The sequence below is a fragment of the Enoplosus armatus genome, chromosome 6, assembly GCF_043641665.1.
Source record: "Enoplosus armatus isolate fEnoArm2 chromosome 6, fEnoArm2.hap1, whole genome shotgun sequence".
NCBI lineage: Eukaryota > Metazoa > Chordata > Actinopteri > Centrarchiformes > Enoplosidae > Enoplosus > Enoplosus armatus.
In genome coordinates, this window is record NC_092185.1 from 6,541,943 (window position 1) to 6,562,957 (window position 21,015).

Sequence of the window (21,015 nt, forward strand, 5' to 3'; positions counted from 1 at the left end):
TCTGCAGAGACAAAAACACTGATGTCTTTAAATGGAAAATGAAGAATAATACATCCAAGATTAAAACATAACCAACACACTGCAGCCGTGACGCAACGTTCAACCAGGCAGAACCAACTACCCGGGGCTCTAACATGGAGGTTGGAGTTAAAAGTAAAGCTTTTATCTGCAAATATAAGGATAACATAATATTAAGGTGGATCAAATCTGTAGAAATTTGCTTGAATTTACAAAGACAGCCTATTATTCTGTCTAATATTTATCTATCTAAGTCTATCCTTGTTATTATCGTATCTTGTTTTGCTGTTAGCTGCCATGATCTCGATGTTTAGCTGTAGCGTGATCTGGTCCGCTTGGGCCAGATGGTCCAAATTTAGTCCAAATCAAATCTGCTCCCTTTTCAGCTCGGCCCCCCAAATCTCAGAACGCTTAAACCAAATAATCTGACTATTGTAGTCACAGCAGCATCGGGATTATAAAAGTAGGCTAATGTATTCAGATATTGTTCCTGTTCTCACACACACACGTATTGCTGTTACTTTGCACATATTTTGATTTATTTCTGGTTTCTCTGGTCCTGATGAAAGCGTTCCTTCAGTGTTTGATGAGTGCGAGCGTCACACGGCGACAGCACCCATCAGAGGAGAAATGTAGTGAGGCTCTTGGCTCCACTTTGAAAAAAAGAGAGTCAATTACCCATAAAGCTCCTCTCTCCCTCTCTGTTGTTATTGTGCTGAGAAATGACAGACTCCTCTTTCAGGCTTCCATTAAAGCAATGGTCCTCTTTCACATGTCAGCTGGCAGAGCAAATCCTGCTCTTCTCGCTCCTCCTGCGGCCTTTTATGAGGAAAGAACCGGCTCTCAGCAGGCCTCCACTCTGTCCTCCATCAATGAAGAAGAGGAGGAGGAGGAGGAGGAGAAGGGGGGGGGGGGAGGCCAAGCAGCGTCTGAAAGAGCCCTTTAGATTTCCCCTCAAAAGAATACTGATTCATTGGCCCAAAACAAAGCCTCTTCTAGCCTGGTTTCATTTCTTTAAAGCCTAACACAGATTCCATGCCACATCTTAGGAGCTGTGCCCCCCCCCTGCCGGCCCAGACCGCCCTGAATAGAAACTTATTTGCATAAGAAAACAATGAAATCTTAGCATGAAGAAAAGGAGTGGGATGCTCCCTTTGGTTCAAAACTAGGAACAACATTTAGAGGAACTTCCTCCTGAATCTCAGGGTTCACTCTCACATCCGGAGGCAAACATGAAACACAGTTTAAAGATGTGAATCTCTTTACGTTCACTCCTGCAGAGCTTGTTTTCAGAGCCTCACATACAGCAGAGTCATAAACAAAGGCATGAGGATTGTGTCTCTGTAAGGAAAAGGTGCGGTCTGATGGCTGTGAGGAGGAAATGAGGAAGCACAAACATGTCAACGCAAACATCTCCTTGTTCCCCCCGACTGAGAATGAGGTGCTGCTTTAACTGAGATCAAGTAAAAATCTACAGCTAGAAAAATGTCCAATAAACACTTATGTTTAACTGATCACAACCAAACTGAAGGTTTGCAAGTGGCAACAACAACAATATGAAGGTTATATAAACTGAGCCAGAGGCTGAAACATCTGCATACCTGCCACTTATACAGCATTTCCCTTTTTGGACCACAGAGCTGATTGAAACTCAGAACATTACATGAATATTAGTATCAAACTCCTTCGCAACAGTCGTGTGCTTTCCATCTTCCTTCCTTTCTTTCTTTCTTCAACAATCTCAAAAATAAACTCAAAAAAACTCAAATCAAACCTATTAAACAAACATATCTCATTATCACCTGTCTAACAACACAAGTACATACAGTTTGAAATAAACTGGACATAAATCGAATATTAAATCACATTTTGTATACATAAAGCAATGAAATCATTATGTGGGAAAACAGGAAAATGAACTGTCCCTCAGAATTATATCTCACCAACTCTCAGCTACAATAAAACTTATTTCAAGATGTTTTTCAGCAGCATTATAATATCCCTCCAAAATAAAGTTTGTGAAACAATCTGAGTTTTCTGACATTCAAAGAATCCACCCCTTCAAAATAAACCTACTCCTTTTTGTGTACTTTCTTTGTGAAATATTAAGGTAGCTAAATGATTTTTTTTTTACTCAAGCTGCAACTAACAATTAATCTACAGATTTCTTGATTAATCAATTCATCATTTTGTCTATAAAATGTCAGAAAATAGAAAAAAAATCTGATTGTTGTTTTGGTTGGGTGGTTGTTACCTGACCAACAGTTCAAAACTCAGATATATTCAATTTAATAATATCATCTAAAATAAATCACATTTAAGAAGATGAGTAATTCTCTGTTGATAGATAAAATTATTAATCAGCTAATCATTTCCGCTCAAATCCTGAAAACAAATTCTATTTTTACACCTTAATGAATGCAAACAAACGCACACAGTTTTGGTAGTAATTTGATAAAATCATAAAAACTTACGTGCCGAGCTCAGAGGGGCAGCCAGTCGAGCTGTGGAGTCGTTGCTTTCTGTCGCTGCCTTCAGCTGCTGCTGCTGAACACCCCTCCCCTCACACACACGCACACACATACACACACATATAGACACACACACATATATACCCCCCCAACACACACACACACACTCATGGTGACATCACAAGCTTTAATCCATACCCTGAGGAACAAAAGCTCAGCTCATTAGCATAAAGTGTGTGTGTGTGTGTGCGTGTGTGTGAACGGAGTCTGTGAGCTAATATTTACTCAAACACTGAGCGCTTCAAGTGCTGCTTGTAGGATAGAAGTCAGACTGACTCACAGGTACAGGTGTGTGATGGGAACGCCTGTTTTAACAGGAACACTGGACTGGGTCAAAGGTCGCTCAGACAGTCACAGTGTTCAACACTAACCCGACTCTCTGCTGTATGCAGCTGTGGAACAACTATTAACATTTTTTACTCAAGTAAAAGTATCAACAACACAGTATAAAAGTATTATCAACAAAATGTTCTTAAAGTATCAAAATATAAGTACAAAACGGCACCATTATATTTATCATATTTACATTATTTGACTATTTTTAATGACCCATTTACATGTAATTTAACATATAGCAATCCATCATCATATGTTTTACATGGAAAGTTTATTGTAAAATTAGTAACCAAAGCTCCTAAATAAATGTAATGGAGTACACGTGTAAAGAAGCATCAAAAGTGTACTTAAATACAGAACTTGAGTTCAAATTACAACCCAAAACAACATATTTTCTCACTTACCTCTATGATACTGTGTGTCTAACCATGCAGATAGTCTCGGTTTTATTTGTCTTTAAATTTCACAATACGAAGGTGACTGGATTTAGTTTGTCCTGCTCACACCATTAAAGAATAAATGCACAAAGTCTCTAACAAAATCAGTCTGTAACAAAGAATAACAAAGACATGTTTCTTTTAAAGTTTCTCAATGTACATGTGCTGTGAGCGCCACAAATTATTTGTACTGAGGTGCAAATAAAATCAAAACTATTGCTGATTCCAGTCGAGGTAAATTAGGAAATTAGGTTTTTTGTGGTTTAGTTGAGCCGACCCACATTACAGGAGGAGGAGGAGGACACGTAATGAAGATCCTGGATGTCAACACTTAAAATGTCTACTTTAGTTCATGTGGTTCTACTGTTCTGTGTCAGTCTGTGTTCTCCGCTCTATGTTCTCTTGGTGGCAAACAGTCAGTAGAATAAAGTCTCCCAGCGCTCTGATGGCTCAGTCATGCGTGGAGGCCATTGTTAAGGCCTGCAGCTGGGACCAGGGAACGGGAGGGAAGGAAACCTTCCCGTCCTGTCCCCCTTCAGGTCCCCTCTCACACCAGGACTTGGTGTTTTTAGGACTTGTGTTCAGTCAGTGCAGTCAATCCCTGTGCTCCTCCCTGCTGCTGCATTACTCTGATGAACTCTGAGACTAAATGTGGAACAAACATCAGGGGTTCATATTACCCAGAATGCATTGTTATGGTTTGTAAGTTCCCATAAATGATCCACCATGGTGCAACAAACTAATCAAACTCATAAAGTCGAAATATAATCAATGATCAATTGTTTTATTTAGGCTGGCTCTGCTGTATATACTGTCCTTATGGACAGCTTGAGGTTTTTCTAAAGTTGCTTTTTGACCAAAACGTTCCAGGATCTGTGGAACCAGAGAGACTGATATCAAAATTAAAGTTTCTACTGCATCTGAAGAAAATCAGAAAAGAAAGTTTTATTTCTCTCTTTTTAAAAAAACAGTCAGGAAACAACAACTCGTGACATTGTGTTTAATGTGAATAAATGTCCAACCCTTGTCCTGATATCAATGCTGGAGGACTTCCATGTTTTATGAATGAAGCGGCTCACAAGTTGAAGAAGTGTTCGACCAATCAGTGACGGTCAGCCCTACAAACCCCGCCTCTAGAGTTCCTGAACTCCTCCAGTAGAAACTCAGGTTTAGTTCCTGAAAAGGTTCTTGGTCCACTGGGAAAGTTCCTGTAATGGAAACTCCCATGCACTGAAGCCAACACGACTATAAATAAACCAAAACTATAATGACACATGAGGCAGAACATTAGCTACTAAACAACAAGTCTTCTAGTCCAAAAGAGAAACAACCTTCACTGTTCTTTATTGTAAGTTTCTATCTTTCAAACAAGAGAGCAAACCTGATTTGTAAGCTTTGTTGAGCTGAGAGAGGCCATGGCTAATGTTATTTATTTTTTGAAAATTATACAAAGTGATAAAACTGAAATGTATTGCCCCTCTGAAGCTACAAAATGTGACTTTTCTAAGTAATAAGTGTGTAACGGTCTCCACATTCTGCTGGAAACAAACTACAAATTACATTCAATTATGTTCTTTATCGATTGATCTGCTAATTACCACTTATTTTCTCAATAAATCGATTAATCTTTTGGTCTAATAAAAGTCACGAAATTGTGAAAAAATTCCTAAAGCTGTTGATGTCTTCAAATTACTTGTTTTGTCCAATCAACACTCAAAATCCCCAAGTTTGTGGTTTCACCATCACATTTTCACCAAGAAAAATGAATCCAAACAACTAAGCTGAATATCTGGTATTTTTGACTCAAATGATTAATTGATCAAAAATAAAATCAAAAAATCAAAATAGCTGCTGAATTGTTTCAGCTATAAATTAAACCATTTCTTCTTTGGGAATAATTTCATTGTCCTCACAGAAAACTGTAACTGACATGCTTTATTGCAGGTCACTCAGAAATGATAAAACCAAACAAAACAGTTATTACTCCAGTATCATACAGTATAATGTCATTCTGACTGTTAGGTAATTATTATTAATACAGACTTGACTGCTTTGGCAGAATCTGGCTTCAGCTTCTGTTGCCGTTTAAAACGAGTCTACCGGGCGTCTATTTACACAGTAGATACACATCACAATGAAAGCATTCTGCTGGCAGCCATTTGCTTTACAGTTATGTAACAGACAAAAAAAATTACAAAAACAAATCTCATATGTCGACTGAAATATCTAAAATTCGGACTGAAGCAATGGACGACTTGCTTCACTGTTTGATCACAAGCAAAATGTGTTTTATCTCTACAAGTAAATCATAAATAGCTAAATTCGTCTGTGTCTAAGTTAAATATCCAAAGTCTGAACAAACACTTATTTCTGTTGAGTAAACAAATACATCCAAAAGGTCACTATAAGCTTGAAAGAAGACACGTTTTTGCAGCCGTTCTATCTGAAATGGCGAAAGCTTCTAGTTCCATCATGTTCAGCTGCAGACACATGAATACAGTCACTGTTCGGTCAAAGCAGCTGTTGTTTCACTTCAACAGCACTTTCTGTACACATCATTTAACACAGAGGTCACAGCGCTAACGTTAAGTCGATAAAGCCACATTCAAAACGCAGTTTGTAGGAGATCTGAAAGTATTTGTGGCCTGAAGAGACAAGTTTGAATTCACTTTAGTGTCCAGAGGCTTTTATGTTCTTTAGTTTGGAGTTGACCAGAGGACAGAGGCGTTTTCAGGCATCTACAAACCCGACTTCATTCAAAACAAAGCATCATCTCTGGTCAATTAAAAAAAAATTAATAATCCATTTACATCTGTCTACCGGTCCCCTGCCGCCTCAACGCAAGGGAGAAGCAATAGCTGATATGTTGCTGTCAATATGCCCGGTCTGTGGAGTTTAACACTAGCTGCTCTCCTCTGACCCTGGCTATAGATGTTTTGGGGAGAAAGGAGTAAATAAATGAAAGACCTAAGGACAGACAGATGTTTTGGATGGGCAGGGTGGACTTCAGACCGCCGTCTCCTGGTCTTCTCTCTGGATCATCTGGTAATGTTGGCGGTTCTCCAGATATTCAGCCAGTTCCTGATCGTTGGCCTTCTCAGAACGCTGTTTGGGAGTCTCACCCTAAAACAGAGACACAAACATTTAGTCAAAAAGGGTTTTAGCTCGGGATGTCCTGATCCGATCTGGTCCTTTAACGATGATTCCGATCTGATACTTATATCAACCTGAATGTTGATGACATATGTATCTGACACATTGAAATAGTTGTTGCTATTAAAGGGGACCTATTATGCACATTTCCAGCTCTATATTTTCATTTTGTGATTCCACTAGAGTAGCTTTGCATGATTCACATTTCAAAAAAGTCCTGATTTATTTTATTCTGGCCCTTCATGCAGCCCCTCAGTTCATCCTCTGTCTGAAACAAGCCGTTTGAGCTCCTGTCTCTTTAAGGACCGCCTCCCTAAAAGCCCACTTTCTTCTGATTGGCCGGCCAAGTTCCAGAAGTGTTTGGAAGAGTTTCCAAAGACAAACTGTAAACCTAAAGTTACTGTAGTGGGAAAATACAACACATTCCTTTTCTACCCTGAAGAGTTCATTTATGGTCACAGGCATTTGCTGTAGTGCCCTTTGACCCTAGTAAAAGGACTATAGCTTTCTTTACGTTTTCTTAGCTGTGTGTTATCAGCTATCTGTAATTATCTTTTATTGTGGCTTCATTTCCTACAAGGTAATAAAGAGAGTGATATATGTCTTACGGGTGTTCACATTCCTTGCTGTACATGCTGTATAAAAGCAGACCACTCTGAGATGCAGTACGGTCAGCCGGGCAGGAGCAACTGAGTTGCTGTCGAGGCCGTCCGTCTGCAGGCGTGAATAAAACCACAAGAGCTACTCCCTTGTTGCCAGTCTTCTGTTTTCCTGAAATTCCCACGACAGTCACTAAGTAATGTTGACATAAACATAAACATAAACATCGTCTGTGCCTGGAGCAGAGATACCAAGGACATCCGTGCCTAACTGACATCAGACAGACACGGCGGTTGAAGAAGCGAGCCAAAACAGTGAAGTGACACACACCAGACTTATTTACTGTGATTTACAATCATAGAATAACATTACTATCTACTACTAGCTAGCTTAGGTTACTAGTAGAAAGCAATCATTAGTTATACACCTTTGCTTTGTACCACTACATAATTCATTGTTAGCTAAAATCAACACAGTTCGTAATACCATGGATAACATTAGCTGGTGAAATAATTTGGCAAGCTAGCCAACTAACAGATTCACTCAAGAGAGTATTTTGCTAGCAATAACGTTAGCGAGCAAGCAAGCTAAGGTTAGCCAGCTAGCTGTGACTTAGCTACACTGCATGGATCTGGTGTTGGTTGCTTCGGACTCTTTGTTTGTTGACATTAGTGGACTCCATTTCTTAGCTAATGTTAACTAGTGTCGCACACTGTTGTTGCTGTAGGGAAGCTGAACATGGAGCTGCAGAGAGGCTCATTAACTAGGCAGAGTGCATAAATGTCACATCCTTTGGATTTAACTAGAAAAACCGTCCTGAGTCCTTTACATAGAAATCAGTCCACAGGCTGTTATAGAAAGTCAGGGAAGGTCTAATTTTTTAAGTTATGTTACAATCCATTCACACGTTGGCATTAAAAAACGATTAATACATGTAAATTGTTACATATAGTACCTTTAAATTGATCATCTTAAATTATTGATCCGCTTTGAAAGATTAACTGGAGAATGTGAAGAGTTAATTTGCAAAAACAGATAAACGCCATTCTTAAAATGACTAATCCAAAACCAGTTTGATTGATATTCCCTGGACTACAAAAAAAGAACAATTTAGGAAAATAAATATCAGTTTTTGCAAATGAACCCCTCATGTGACTCCTGAAACTGACGCGAGATCAGCTGATGTTTATATTAGAGAAGCCGTCTCACTCTGTTGGAGTTGTTGGACTACAGAAACACCCTGGTGTCACAGAGTGGAGCTTCTTCCCACACAGATGATCTTTGCTCGAGTTCAGACACACAAACAGACAACAGACAAGTTTACTTTTGTTCTGAATGGACATTAATTAGTGACAGCTGATCTGAGCTGCAGCCGGAGACATTTGTCACGTTAACTGGTGAAAGTGACGTCAGTGGAACATGTAAACATGTCTTTGCACAGTAAAGAAATGCAGTACAGTGCAGTAAATAGACATATTTAGTATCTTTGGAAATGTTGGAATCTACACTGGAATCTAAAACAAAGTTAAAAATTGACTACAGATGTTTGTTAGACATTTAAATGGACAATCAGTCTGTTATTTTCTGACCTTATAAATTAGAAAACATTACAGATGTAGCAGAACCAATGAAAATAGGCAATTTAGCTTTTATTAAAGGTTGTCGATCAATGTGGAAGTGATGTGTTGTTACTAGAGTTTGACAGACAGACAGGTAGATATACAGACAGACAGATAGAGTGAGAAATGAAAGGAGATATAATAAAGGAAAGCCTCTCAGCTCCTCTCTAACCCTGCAGTGAATCTCGGCTCCACACCAACACTGGACACACTAAGTAACACATGAACTCTTTTCATTTGGTGGAGAGAAGAAGAAGAAGAAGGAAAAAAAAAAAAAATCAGATTATGGGCTGCTTCCTGTTACCACTGGCTTCACCATGGCAACGGTGAGCCGCGGCCTTTGTGTGTGTCGGAGCGAGGCCGGGGATCCCGCGGCGCTTCGTTTCTCAATGACACACAACATTAATCACTTTATAGAAGTGGGTCAAATACTGCAGGAGATCCATTTAAAGAGTGGTGGGACAGCTCAGGCTGGTGGCCGTCACTGTGCCTGAGAACGCCTCACAAAGCTGCCTCGTACAGCAGGAAGCTGCCACTGCTGAGCGGCTCTCAGAAAAATGTTTCACTCATCCAAAACATCAACTATAATCAGAATCAAAGAGTTCTATTTTCACTATAATAATTAGTACAAAATTACTTTCCAGAAAACTATTAGGAAATTATCAAGAGTTATATTTAAATTTTTACGATGAAGTCAAGGGTCATTATTTAAGCCATGTTAGCATCGTGGCTCTATGGATGCTAATATCTGTCTGTCAGTCTGTCTGTCTGTCCTCCACTTAAGTCCAGACTGAAATGTCTCAACTGTGATGAAATGTGGTTCAGACGTTCATGTTCCCCTCAGGATGAACTGTAATAACTTTGGTGATCCTCTGACTTTTCGTCTAGCGCCATCATCAGGTCAACATTTTAATGTGTCCAATGCTTTATGACCAAATACCTGCAGAACTAATGACATTCCCATCAGTTTCAGTTGTACTCTGTGTTTACTGCTAATTAGCTAATGTTAGCATGCTAACACGTTAAACTAAGATGGTGAACCTGGTAAACAATCACCTCGTTTTGCTTAGAGCTGGAGGGTTTGTGACCAGCTGAGGTCAGGACTTATGGAGAGCTGTGAGCTGTCACTGAAGCTAAGCTAACGTTAGCTGCTGGATGGTCAGGAAATTGGACTGGCTGACAGCTTGTTAAACCACAATGTCTTGTTTTTTAATTTCTACACAAGTTAAATACAGAATATGTGACGTGTGAATGTGGAGGATTTGGAGTTGGCTGAGTAAAAAAAAAGTAAAGTAACAAGTAAAGTAGCACATTACTAATTATTCAGCAGCAAAAGTAAAGTAATATAAATATTTTTTCAATGAGTAAAGTGTAATTAGTCATTTATTACAGTATTTAAGTAACTTTCCCAACACGGCTGATGTTAGCATTTCGCCCAAACCACCATGGCTGCTAAGAGGTTTCATTATCATTAACTGAAATTAATTTAATAAATGTACTTATGAATGTTGATTTGCCGTTCATAAGCAATGAACACTAAATAAATCAATTGGAGACAGTTAAACCAGTGCTACTTGTCCTCAGCCAGTGTGTTGAGTTTCTCTGTTCACCTGACAGGTTGAGTGTGTTTCTCAGTGTGAACACGGAGTGTGTGTTACAGGTGAGTGTTGGTTCACCTGCAGGTCTGTCTTCATGAGGGACGCCCCGGCCTCCACCAGGTAGTGACAGATACTCCTCTGACAGGAGGAGGCGGCTTTATGGAGCGCCGTCTCACCTCTGAAACACACAACATAAACACGTAAAGAAAGCTACATGTGGAAGAGAAGAAATGATAAACAGTTGTTTTAAATTAATTAGATTAAAAACAGGACAGAAATTTGACTTACGTCTCCTTCTCTGTTATGTCCAGGTGAGATGTGGGCACTAAATGTAACGGGACAGAAACACATTTCATCAATAAGCTGTGGAGAAACTGAGTTTTACCTTAAGGCCACAAGATGACGAACATGTAAGATACTGGAAAGAATAGACCACAGACTGTTTATGTGCCTATAACTCAACATGTACGTCACTGAAGAACCTGTTCCTTTACAAGTCACAGAATGTGTATGGTGTCACATACTGTAGCTTATACTTTGTGTTCGAGGTGTCCTCTGAAGCGATTACAAAAATAAAATAATGAATGAATGAACTGTGTTTCCCATGGCAACTCTTTTTGCCTGAAATATCAATAAAATTGCTGCAAAAAAAGTTGAAAAGCAAAACAAACACACACACACATCATGCAGTGACACGGTGTGCACGGAGAGGTGACATGTTGTGCAGCTCCACACAAACTGTCTGTCAGAGCAGAAAGTTCAAACTAATCAATCACTCCTAAAGTGATTAATAGGACGTCAGCAGCCTGAAAGCTGTTCATTATGGAGCCTGTAAGTTCACCTGCTGCTGGGAAGTTAAACATGTCTGCTGGTACAGAGAACAGAGCTGCATTCACAGGCGGTTTGTCAGAAAACTTTAAAGTTAAACCACAACATTTGAAAAACTGATGTGGTCTTACTGGTACAGGAGTTACTCACCATTTAAAAAAAATATAAAATACAAGCAGGTGAATGTAAAAAGAGACCAACCAGTCAAAGCTACCATGTTTACATCATTAATACACAGGTGCAGTGTGGGAAAGTCTTTCTTCAGTTGACTCAAAACAACAACAACAACAACCAACTACCACCAATGGCTCCTAAACCTAGAAAACCCTGAAACCTGTTTTAAATGTCTTCTTAAAACTCACTTTGTTTTGAAAGCTGCTATATAAATAAAGTTATTATTATTGTTTATTTTTTTATGTATAACTACACCTAAACATTCAGGAAGACCATTTATTATTTGCCTTTAAAGATCATGTCAGTTGGAAGGAAAATTATGTAAGTGTGAAACTGAACTTCCTGTCATGACTGCAGGTGTGGAAACACTGGAAACACGTCCAGTCTTAACAGGTTGTTTCAGCTAGGTGCAGCCTTCAGTACTTTGTATTATTCTTGGAGCCACTGTGTTCTGCTGCTGGCGCCCCCCAGTGGTAGGAACAAAAACAGACACAGTGGTCGGCTGCAGTGCAGGCTGCATAAAGGAAGTTGAGATGAATAGACTGAAAGCGACATATAAACTGCACCAGACTTCACCGGGATTTTGTCAAACAAAACGTCTGCCATCAGCATCATCTAAAACGTATCAGAATAAAGATAGATCACATTAAAACTCTTTAAAACATGAAAGAGACCTGTCGGTGAAATGAGTCAACGAGACGCTTCTGCAGTTTTCTTTGTTTCAGGTATTTTCTAGAAATGTTCTATATCTTGAAACAACGAGTAAAACAGATCGCTGCATTAGAATCAAGAACAAACTTTCATTAAAGAAAACTCTTAAATTATTTGCATTAAAGCAGGCAAAGTAACGCCACAATCATTTACTTGTTTTAAGAAAGTTGTAAGACTCAATAAGAGACAAAATGACAATTGAATGCAGTCAGTTTTCAAACCCTGATGTACATCTTTGAGAGGTGTAAACTTCTCCATGAGTCTCTCACCGTTGTCGATGAGGTACTTGAGGATCTCTTTGCTGTTGGCCTCCACAGCGTGATGCAGCAGCGTGCAGCCGGCGGCGTCCTGCAGCAGGATGTCCGCCCCCTGCTGGTGGAGCTCCATCAGCTGTACAACAACAATAACAACAACAACACAGACAAACAAAGTCACCCCGGTCACCAGTTTCAGTCTCATGGCTTTAAATAAACAAATCAGTCCAGCAGACAGGAACAAACTGAATACATATATTTATCAGTTTCTTCCTGAAAAGACGGTTTAGAGGAAATGAGTATTAAGACTTTGAACAATTCAATAAAGATTTTACCGAAACTTTTCGGTTTATATGATCAAGAGGTGAAAACTGTCCGCTAACAGTCGGTTTACAGACTCACTCTGTTCAGGTCTTCAGCCTTGATGCAGTTGATCAACTCTGCATCTAAAAAACAGAAAAAGAATTCACTGCTGAGCAGCTGTTACAGTAAATGAGCAGTTCAGCCAGATCCAGACACATTTAAACGGAAACGTAACAGCAGAGAAGACGAGAACTGGATCCACTCGACACTGAGACGTTAAACTCTTTGGTCTCTGACTCGTTAATACAAACAAATGTTTACTTGCTGTAGTTTGGATACGATACGTTTGGATAAAGAGTGATTCTACCTTTTCAGATTGTTTAAATTTGAATAATTTTAGAAGCATGAAGAAGTTAAACTCTCCCGTGTTCCAAGAAAATATATGAAAAATATACATTATTTTCCGTCGTTTTTTTTTTTCTTGTTTCCTCGCTCTGATGCTCTTTATCTCCTGACCCCTTAGATTCATCTTGCTGTTGGGTTGTACCTTCATAACACTCAATTCACTTAAAGAAAAGAAGAATAAATAATAATAATAATAATAATAATATGAAGACAACAACAACAAAACTGTCTCCATGAACATTAATTTTTCCATTGAAGTTCACATTAATTCCTCCTATAAATCAGGTTTCCTCCCGTTCCCATCTTTGTTTTACAAACAGTGAGTTGCATTTACTTTGTTGTAGGCGCCTGTAGAGTTTTGAGATGGTTTTATGGTTTGAGTGCAAAACCTCTATAGAATATTATCTAAATACTTTTGTTTCATTAATTGTTCAATATAGTGCCGGACATTAAGAAATCTATGAAAAATCATTATTATTTAAACGTATAAGAACCACCAGCTCTCCTTTACTTTGGGAGGAACAGCATCAGGAGCTTTTACCTTTTTCAGGGTCGTGTGAGGTAGCACTGGAGGGACTGTCGAGAGAAAAGAGACAGAGAGGAGCAAAATAAAATGTTATAGAAATATGAACATAAAACAGACGGAACGGCTCACACACACTGAACTGAGTCGTACCTAATGATGGGTCTGAAATCAGCAAGGGTTGTATTGGAGCGATGGACATTGAGAATCTTTGCCCCCCTCCTTCGGATCACATATGAGAGACAGCGAGGACAAGATGGACAGGTGACAGGTTCAATAGCAGCTTCAGTTCATGGTACCAGCAGTATTACAGTACGAGGTACCATGTATGTGGTACCATGAAGTATTTCAAAGCTGACAGTCAACCAGAGCTCTGTGATCTGAGATATATATCATATATATATATATATATATATATATATATATATATGTATATACACATACATACATAAATACATGACGACACTGATGACAAGACAAACAAAGTTCTTTTAGTTCTTTTTTGGGTGAAATAATCTTTCTCTGAGAAACCATTTATCATCAATGTCACAACATCAAAATCTAACAGTGATAGAAAGTAACTCAAGTACATTTATTCAAGTACTGTACTCTGTACTCCGTGAACAAAGTGTACCTCACAGTAGACATGAGGTACATTTAGGTTCTTGTACTTTACTTGAGTATTTCCATTTTATGCGACTTTTTGAGCACATCTTAACTATTCAGATTTTTATTTTTGGACTTAAGTGACTTATGTGAAAGACAAAAGTAAACTTAAGAGAAAAACCTATTTATCAAATTAAAACTTCAAAAATACTCTTTGTGATCAGTTTTCATTGATCATCAGAGAATTATCTTTTTGTTTCTATTTGAGCCAATTTCTTATTTATTTTATCCCTTTTTACAGAGATATATGTGAGTTTTATGAATATATAGATTGTTATTTAATTAATCTAATTGTTGCTACTGGTGATATTCAATATTTCACACACAAATAGAATCAACTCAAATAAAAGCATCAGGTTTTTGCATAATAACATGGTGAGACTGCTGATAAATCAGAGTGGTTCTGATTGGTTTATAAATCACTGATTTATTTCTGATCTGCTGCTTATTATGCAGCTGTTATGAAGCATCCAGACCTCTCAGACGGTCTGGATCAGGTCAACTTTTCACTATTCATCCCTCATAACACACTGTGATCTTTATTCTCATGTTTTTCTGTCTTATTCTATTTTAAACTTGTTTTTTTTTTACTACTCTCTCTACTATTTTTAAATCTTATTTGTATGTGTTTTTTATATTGGCTGTTGTCTCATTTTCTTAAAACCTTTTGTGTTTTATGCAATGTCCCACGTGACAAATGTGTTTCATGTCACATTGTGGGGACTCGCATACCTTTTGGGGACTAATTGCAAGTCCCCATAACGTGTGTGTGTGTGTGTGTGTGTGTGTGTGTGTGTGTGTGTGTAACGCTACCTGCAGAGGGCAGTCTTAGAGGAGCTCTGGGACAACGCATCAGTCACTGAACTGTCGCTGGAGATCCTCTTCCTCTGAAAGTCCCTCACCCTACAACACAGACAGAGCTGCTGTTTCTCTGCTTCATGCTGATGTTTTCATGCTTCATCTTTCGTGGTTTTGTTCCTGTGTTCTATGATTGATTTGTGACTCTAAACTCCGCAGCAGTCGTCAGGTGACTCAGAAAACTGAAGCCACAAAGGGACAAAGGTTCAGATCAGCGGCTCCATGGAAACAGCAGCAGGAGCTAATTTCTGCTGGCTGCAGATAATAATGACCAGCTGTCACCTCGTCTCATCAGAGCTGCTTCATTCACATTCATCCAGCCTCTGAACCGGTCGTCGTGACGCTCTGGCAGCTGCTGCAGGACCTGCTTTATCCAGCAGGAGGCGCTCGGCTCACACACAGCACACTGAAGAGGTGATACTGTGGTTCCCAACACAAACTGGTGACTGTGTTTACTGGGAAGGACACAGAAGGCTGATTGTGCAGGACTCGGCTAAATAAAACCCTAAGAACTACACTGAGACTGAACTAAAAGTTCTTTGCAGAGTGTGAACACATAAGACAACACAGGAAATATTTGTGACTGTGATAAGTGTGATAAGTGACTCTCTGACAGCGAAGTGGAAGACGAACATTTCAGAGCAACAGTGACTCATGCAGAATGTTATTTTAATTTTCAAAACAGCTCATTTTCCTCACAACATTCAACCTAAGATATTTATAATCTCTAAATAGAGATTAATACATGGGGGTGAAATAATAGGAAACTGACTCAAACTGAAACATTTTGCTCAGCAAAATAAAAACAGATTTTTTCTTCCAGTAAACTGAATATCTTTGGGTTTCAGACGGTTCGTCAAATAAAACAAGACATCTACATGAATCATCTTCATCTTCATTTTTTTGGACATTTGTCACTATTATACACAAAACGACTCATCGAGAAAATAATTGGCCGGTTAATCACAAATTCAGTGTTTTTTCAAATGAGTATTTCTTTAATCTCCTGTGTTTGATGAACTCGTTTGTTTTTATGATCTCATTACTTTTTATTTGCATTTGCTTTGATTGTTTGTAACTTTGTTATAAGTGATACGCTAATGAAATGTATTTAATTATCATACAATCTTTGAGGTATATGTACCTTTATATTGCAATATATGGTTTATTGTGAAGTAGTACATTTTCTGCAAACTGTTCATGTAAATTAACGGATGGGAATATCTGATCCAGAGAACTAAATACTAAATTAAGTAAATGAAGGTACTTCACGTTGATGTAAAAACCATATAAATCCCGTCCAGCCTCTCACCTCGGTGTGTTTGAGGACTTGGGGGAGGACGGGGAGCAGGGGAAGGCGAACTGTCTCTGCTGGTCCTGGTGCTCCTCAGAGTCCACCAGGTCCGGCATGCCGGGGGAGGTGCCCACCGTCTCCTTGACGACCAGCTCCGGGTCCAGGATGTACAGTTCCTCCTGAGAGATCTCCGTCACATAGTTCAGGTGCTCCTGGAAGAAATGAAGGACACCCGGAGAACGTCAGGGAACACCTGGTTCAAGGACTGTCTTCAGGTCATGTGGTCTCTATAGTTATTCATAAATACATAAATAAATATATATTTACAAAAATGATTACAATTCTGATTCTGGATCACCTAAATAAGTTTTAAGTGTTATTGATGGTTATTAGTTTATTGACTTTTAAATAAATGATGAAAAAACAACTGATACACTGTGTGTGAAAAATGTTTTGACAGCAACCATGAATGAAAAAAATATTTTATTCTGTTTCAAAAAGATCAACAGTCAACAGATGATATCAATTAATTTGGCTTTCAGCACAAAGTGAATGTGGCCTTGTTTACACGGCAGGTTGTCAAAAAGCAGATTTTTTCTTATAAAGAGGAACTTGGCTGGAAGTCCTGTGCTGCCGTCTACAGTTGAGGTTACACCTGCATTTGTGTCTTTCTCCAATTATGTCTTACTTCAAATGTCAGTTCATTACTGGTTATGTTCATAAAAGTAGTAGAAGAGGTACACTTGTGTGGCCGTCCCACCTGCGCTCGGTCGATCCTGTAGAAGCGATCTGCAGTTGTACCTGAAAAACAAACCAACAGCTGGTGTCAGGTTTCTGTGTGTGAGCCGGACTCTGTGCTGAGAAGCCGTGTGCTGGTTTGGACTTACAGTCGAGGAAACACCACTTCATGGACAACTTCTGTGAAGACAGACACTCTCCCTTCATCGCATCACAGTCCTGAAAGAGCAGCAAGAAAGAAGACGCATGAAAACGTCTCGGTCTTGATAAACCTGACTAACTGAACTGAATTCACTGTCGCCAAACTGTTTGTTTTCTTTTATCTCAATGAAGTGTTTTGACTCCCACCCACCCCGTTTTATTAGATCTGAATAAACTCTCTGCTCACTTTTATGTAAAAGTCACAACGGAAATCTGACGAGCTGAAACTTTCCTCTGACACTTTCAACACCACACAAGTCTGAAGTGAACGCTGTCAGATTAACATGCAGGTGAAACATGAGAGAGAAATGTCTTCTAACATCACTGTGATACAAGTGTTATCTCAATCTGCAGCACAAAAACTATGAAACACTGTAAAAGAAACTATTTCAAGTTGTAGAGGAAATTCTCCACGTCAGGCAAACTGCATCGACCCCAAAGTGTCAAAAATCACAGAGAAATTATGTCTCTCTCCGTCAATGTCCCGTCATGTCTGAATGCAAAAAGACATAATTTTAACAGATAGATGAGACCGGAAACATAACATATTCCAAATGTCAAATCTGAACTGGCCTTTAGAAAGAACTTACAAAAGAGTAACACCTGCACATTTATTTAGTCAGTGAGTTTGGAAACCACTGGTTTAATCATTTTAATCACATACGTGAAAAGAAACATCCAGTTAATGTTCTAGATAAAGTAATTTCACCTCGGCTCATTTTGTGTCCAACAACACCATTAACATTTAATTAATATTTAATCTGTTTATGCATTGATTTTCTTTTTTTTTGCGGCTTCAAAAGGGAGGTATGAGATGTTATGTCTTACAGGTTAATGATCACTTCATTAAATGACAAATAATCAGCAGATTAATAAAAAAAACAAAGGAGGACGTGCTGTTTGGATGTGATCTGAAAATAAAGGCTTTTTAACTTTTGTACCATAACGAAGGTACCTTTCTGGTGGACATGAATGAATGGTAATGATAATGAATCGATGAATAACACTAATAGCCATTATTTGCAGCCCTAATAACACATCTCTGCTGTACCTGGTCCAGGTTGTCGTGCAGGCGCTCGATGAGCAGGCGGCAGGTCTCCAGGTCGCTGTCTCCGGGGACGGTGATGACTCCAAGCGGCGTCGCTGCACAAACAAAGAATACTTTGAGGTCAAAGTGACGACACTGAAGCTTCAAAGTCCTGCTACAGTAGGAGAAGGTATAAACAGCTGATATTTATCTTTTTCCAGTTCATATCAATTCAAGATGAAGTAATGTGAAAACAAATAAATATCATTGATTAATCATGTTGAGCACATTATTGATCGGTTAACCCTTCAGTGACTCACAGGCCTCCCTCAGCTGGTCCTTGTCGTAATGCAGAGCCTCGTACGCTGCCATGCTGATCCTGTTCACCCTGATCTGCAGCTTCTCAGGAACGGGCTGCTGACTGCACACAAACACACACAAACATTTCATTTGTACTATGAGCTGAACACACTCACAGCACACTCACACGTTACTGATCATTAGTTCCGCAGGTATTTGGTCAAAGTATTGGACGCATTAAAATGCTGATGATGGCGCTAGATGAAAAGTCAGAAGATCACCAAAGTCATTACAGTTCATCCTGAGGGGAACATGAACATTTGAACCACATTTCATCACAATCCATCCAGTTGTTTGGATGTTTCAGACTGGACTGACAGACCAGCCATGCCTAAAGCCACGCTGTTAGCATGCTAATAAATCTGGTCTAGTGTGTGTGCCTGTTTTCACACTTGCTCTTAGTGCAGAAGTGGCCATTTTGCACCATTTTCTAGGTGAATCAGGCCCATAGTGTGTACTGGTTTCCAGTATACAGTATCAAAGCACGGGTCAGTGTGTTTGTAGTGCGACCATCAGTGAATTATTTACTCGTTGAGATGGGGCATGGAGATCCTCCTCTTGGCCTTCTGCACCATGTTGGCCTGGTTCCTCAGGTTGATGTGGATGATGGACGGTGCCAACTTGCAGGGCTCTCCGTCCACCTGCATGGGGATGGACTTGTAGGTGGTGAGGGTCACTTCTTTACACTGATGGAGCCGTTCACCGTGACCGCCCACCTGCAGCGTGGCCTGGACACAAACAACCACAGGTCAGCAACAGGTAGAACTGCTGCTCATGAGTCATATACATCTGACCTGAGCATGTGGTTTAGTTTAGTGTCTTTCATCTAATTTATGATCCCATATAGAGTTGTGTGGTATATTATGTATTATGGCATTGATGGTGGAGGATGGTGTGGTATGATTAATTAAGTTCATTGTCATTTAAAGCTAAATTAAACATTGTTTGTCTGAATACCTGCAAGGAAACAACTGACAAAACATAAAACATGTGAATGGTTTAAACGTCGCTTCTATGCAGACGACAATAAAACATATCTTGAAACATTGTGAGCTCAGGTTTGTTATTTGTACAAGGTGTGATGTGGTCTGATTTGATGTGGTCTGGGTGTGGTTTCATGTGGTTTGATGTGGTGTACCCGAGTACAGCTGAGAGCTCACCAGAGAGGTCATGGTGAAGCCGATGACCTCGATGCAGCCGTCGTCATGGCGCTGCGGTTCAAAGTCCTGATGCTCGCTGGGGTGACCCCATGGCATGGTGCCGGCACAGTACCTGCAGCACACTCACACGTTACTGATCTGAGTTACTGATCTTCACTGTTTAAAGTGCAGGAGGAAACTCTTTATACGCTTTATATTTCCATCCCAACCAGAAGTCAAACAAGAGAGAGTTTAAATAATTAAATACAGGTCTGTGTTTGTTTGATGTTTGAGATTAGTTTTCATTTGAGTACAGTGCTCACATGCTTTAACAGACTAAAGCCAACTGTCTTTTACATTTTACAAAGATCAAATGTGAACATTAGATTTCAGAGGTGCGTTTGTTTTACTCTCCGGCTTGGCGTACCTGGGGATGTTGAGGAAGAGCAGACACTGTAACTTCATCTCCTGGACTTTGGCCGTCAGGTCTGTACCGTCACACTGAGGAGGGAGGAACACACAAACAGGCTCAGGGTTTCCTACATGTAACTGTACACACTGTCAGTCAGTGTGTCCTGTAGCTTTAGTCTGCTGAGGGTGCAGGGAGGAGCACTGACTGTTTGTACAGACCAGAAATAGCCTCATGTATGTAAATGTTACTGCTGTTCTTTCCACCAACACAACCATTGCAGCCTGTTCATTCTACCATTGACAGCATATCTGGGGTGTTGTATATTTAGCATTTAAAGCACACTTTCTCTTGCTCAGTAGCCTCGAGTGCCCCACCGTACACAACTGTGCTGTCAAGTCATATTACTGTATAACTCTGGAAATATTCTATAAATATTAAATACTTTTCTTCTTCTCATCAAATGTTCAGACTCAATCCAACAGTGAATGTATCTACTAACAAGTACTGTGTGTGAATCACAGCCTGATATATCTTCTTCCTCTGTGCCATAAAAAAATATTGAAAACACATCAGTGAGCCACACTGTTGCACTGGGTGACATGTTCCTTCATTACCTTACACACACACACACTGTAGTTTATTTTGACTCAGTACACCGTCCTCCTGTTTGTTTGATAAAAACTACAGTGAGCAGCTGTTTGAGCAAATTAGTGAACCTTTTAAACATCAAACTATATATTTGTCAGGTGTTTTTAAAGATGTACGTCTTCAGTAGGAAACAATGGGTTTGGAACTGAGAGCCACAGACAGTGTTGAGAGACGGATTAACA

The 21,015-nt window shown here is 39.4% G+C and overlaps 1 protein-coding gene across 1 annotated transcript in view; it reads right to left on the minus strand.

Annotated features, from left to right (window-relative positions):
* Window positions 1-5,242: 5,242 nt before the first annotated feature.
* Window positions 5,243-21,015, minus strand: part of LOC139287132 (diacylglycerol kinase zeta-like) — a 28,340-nt gene continuing 12,567 nt past the window's right edge. Inside the window, exons 18-33 of the mRNA XM_070908118.1 lie at window positions 20,201-20,274; window positions 19,795-19,906; window positions 19,163-19,362; window positions 18,595-18,695; window positions 18,299-18,390; window positions 17,196-17,265; window positions 17,069-17,109; window positions 16,327-16,520; window positions 14,970-15,059; window positions 13,644-13,712; window positions 13,509-13,543; window positions 12,662-12,705; window positions 12,275-12,395; window positions 10,581-10,617; window positions 10,371-10,470; window positions 5,243-6,445 (exon numbers count right to left, since the gene is read on the minus strand). Coding sequence (XP_070764219.1) covers window positions 6,329-6,445; window positions 10,371-10,470; window positions 10,581-10,617; window positions 12,275-12,395; window positions 12,662-12,705; window positions 13,509-13,543; window positions 13,644-13,712; window positions 14,970-15,059; window positions 16,327-16,520; window positions 17,069-17,109; window positions 17,196-17,265; window positions 18,299-18,390; window positions 18,595-18,695; window positions 19,163-19,362; window positions 19,795-19,906; window positions 20,201-20,274 — 1,497 coding nt within the window. The 3' untranslated portion in view covers window positions 5,243-6,328. The remainder of the gene's footprint in view (window positions 6,446-10,370; window positions 10,471-10,580; window positions 10,618-12,274; window positions 12,396-12,661; window positions 12,706-13,508; window positions 13,544-13,643; window positions 13,713-14,969; window positions 15,060-16,326; window positions 16,521-17,068; window positions 17,110-17,195; window positions 17,266-18,298; window positions 18,391-18,594; window positions 18,696-19,162; window positions 19,363-19,794; window positions 19,907-20,200; window positions 20,275-21,015) is intronic.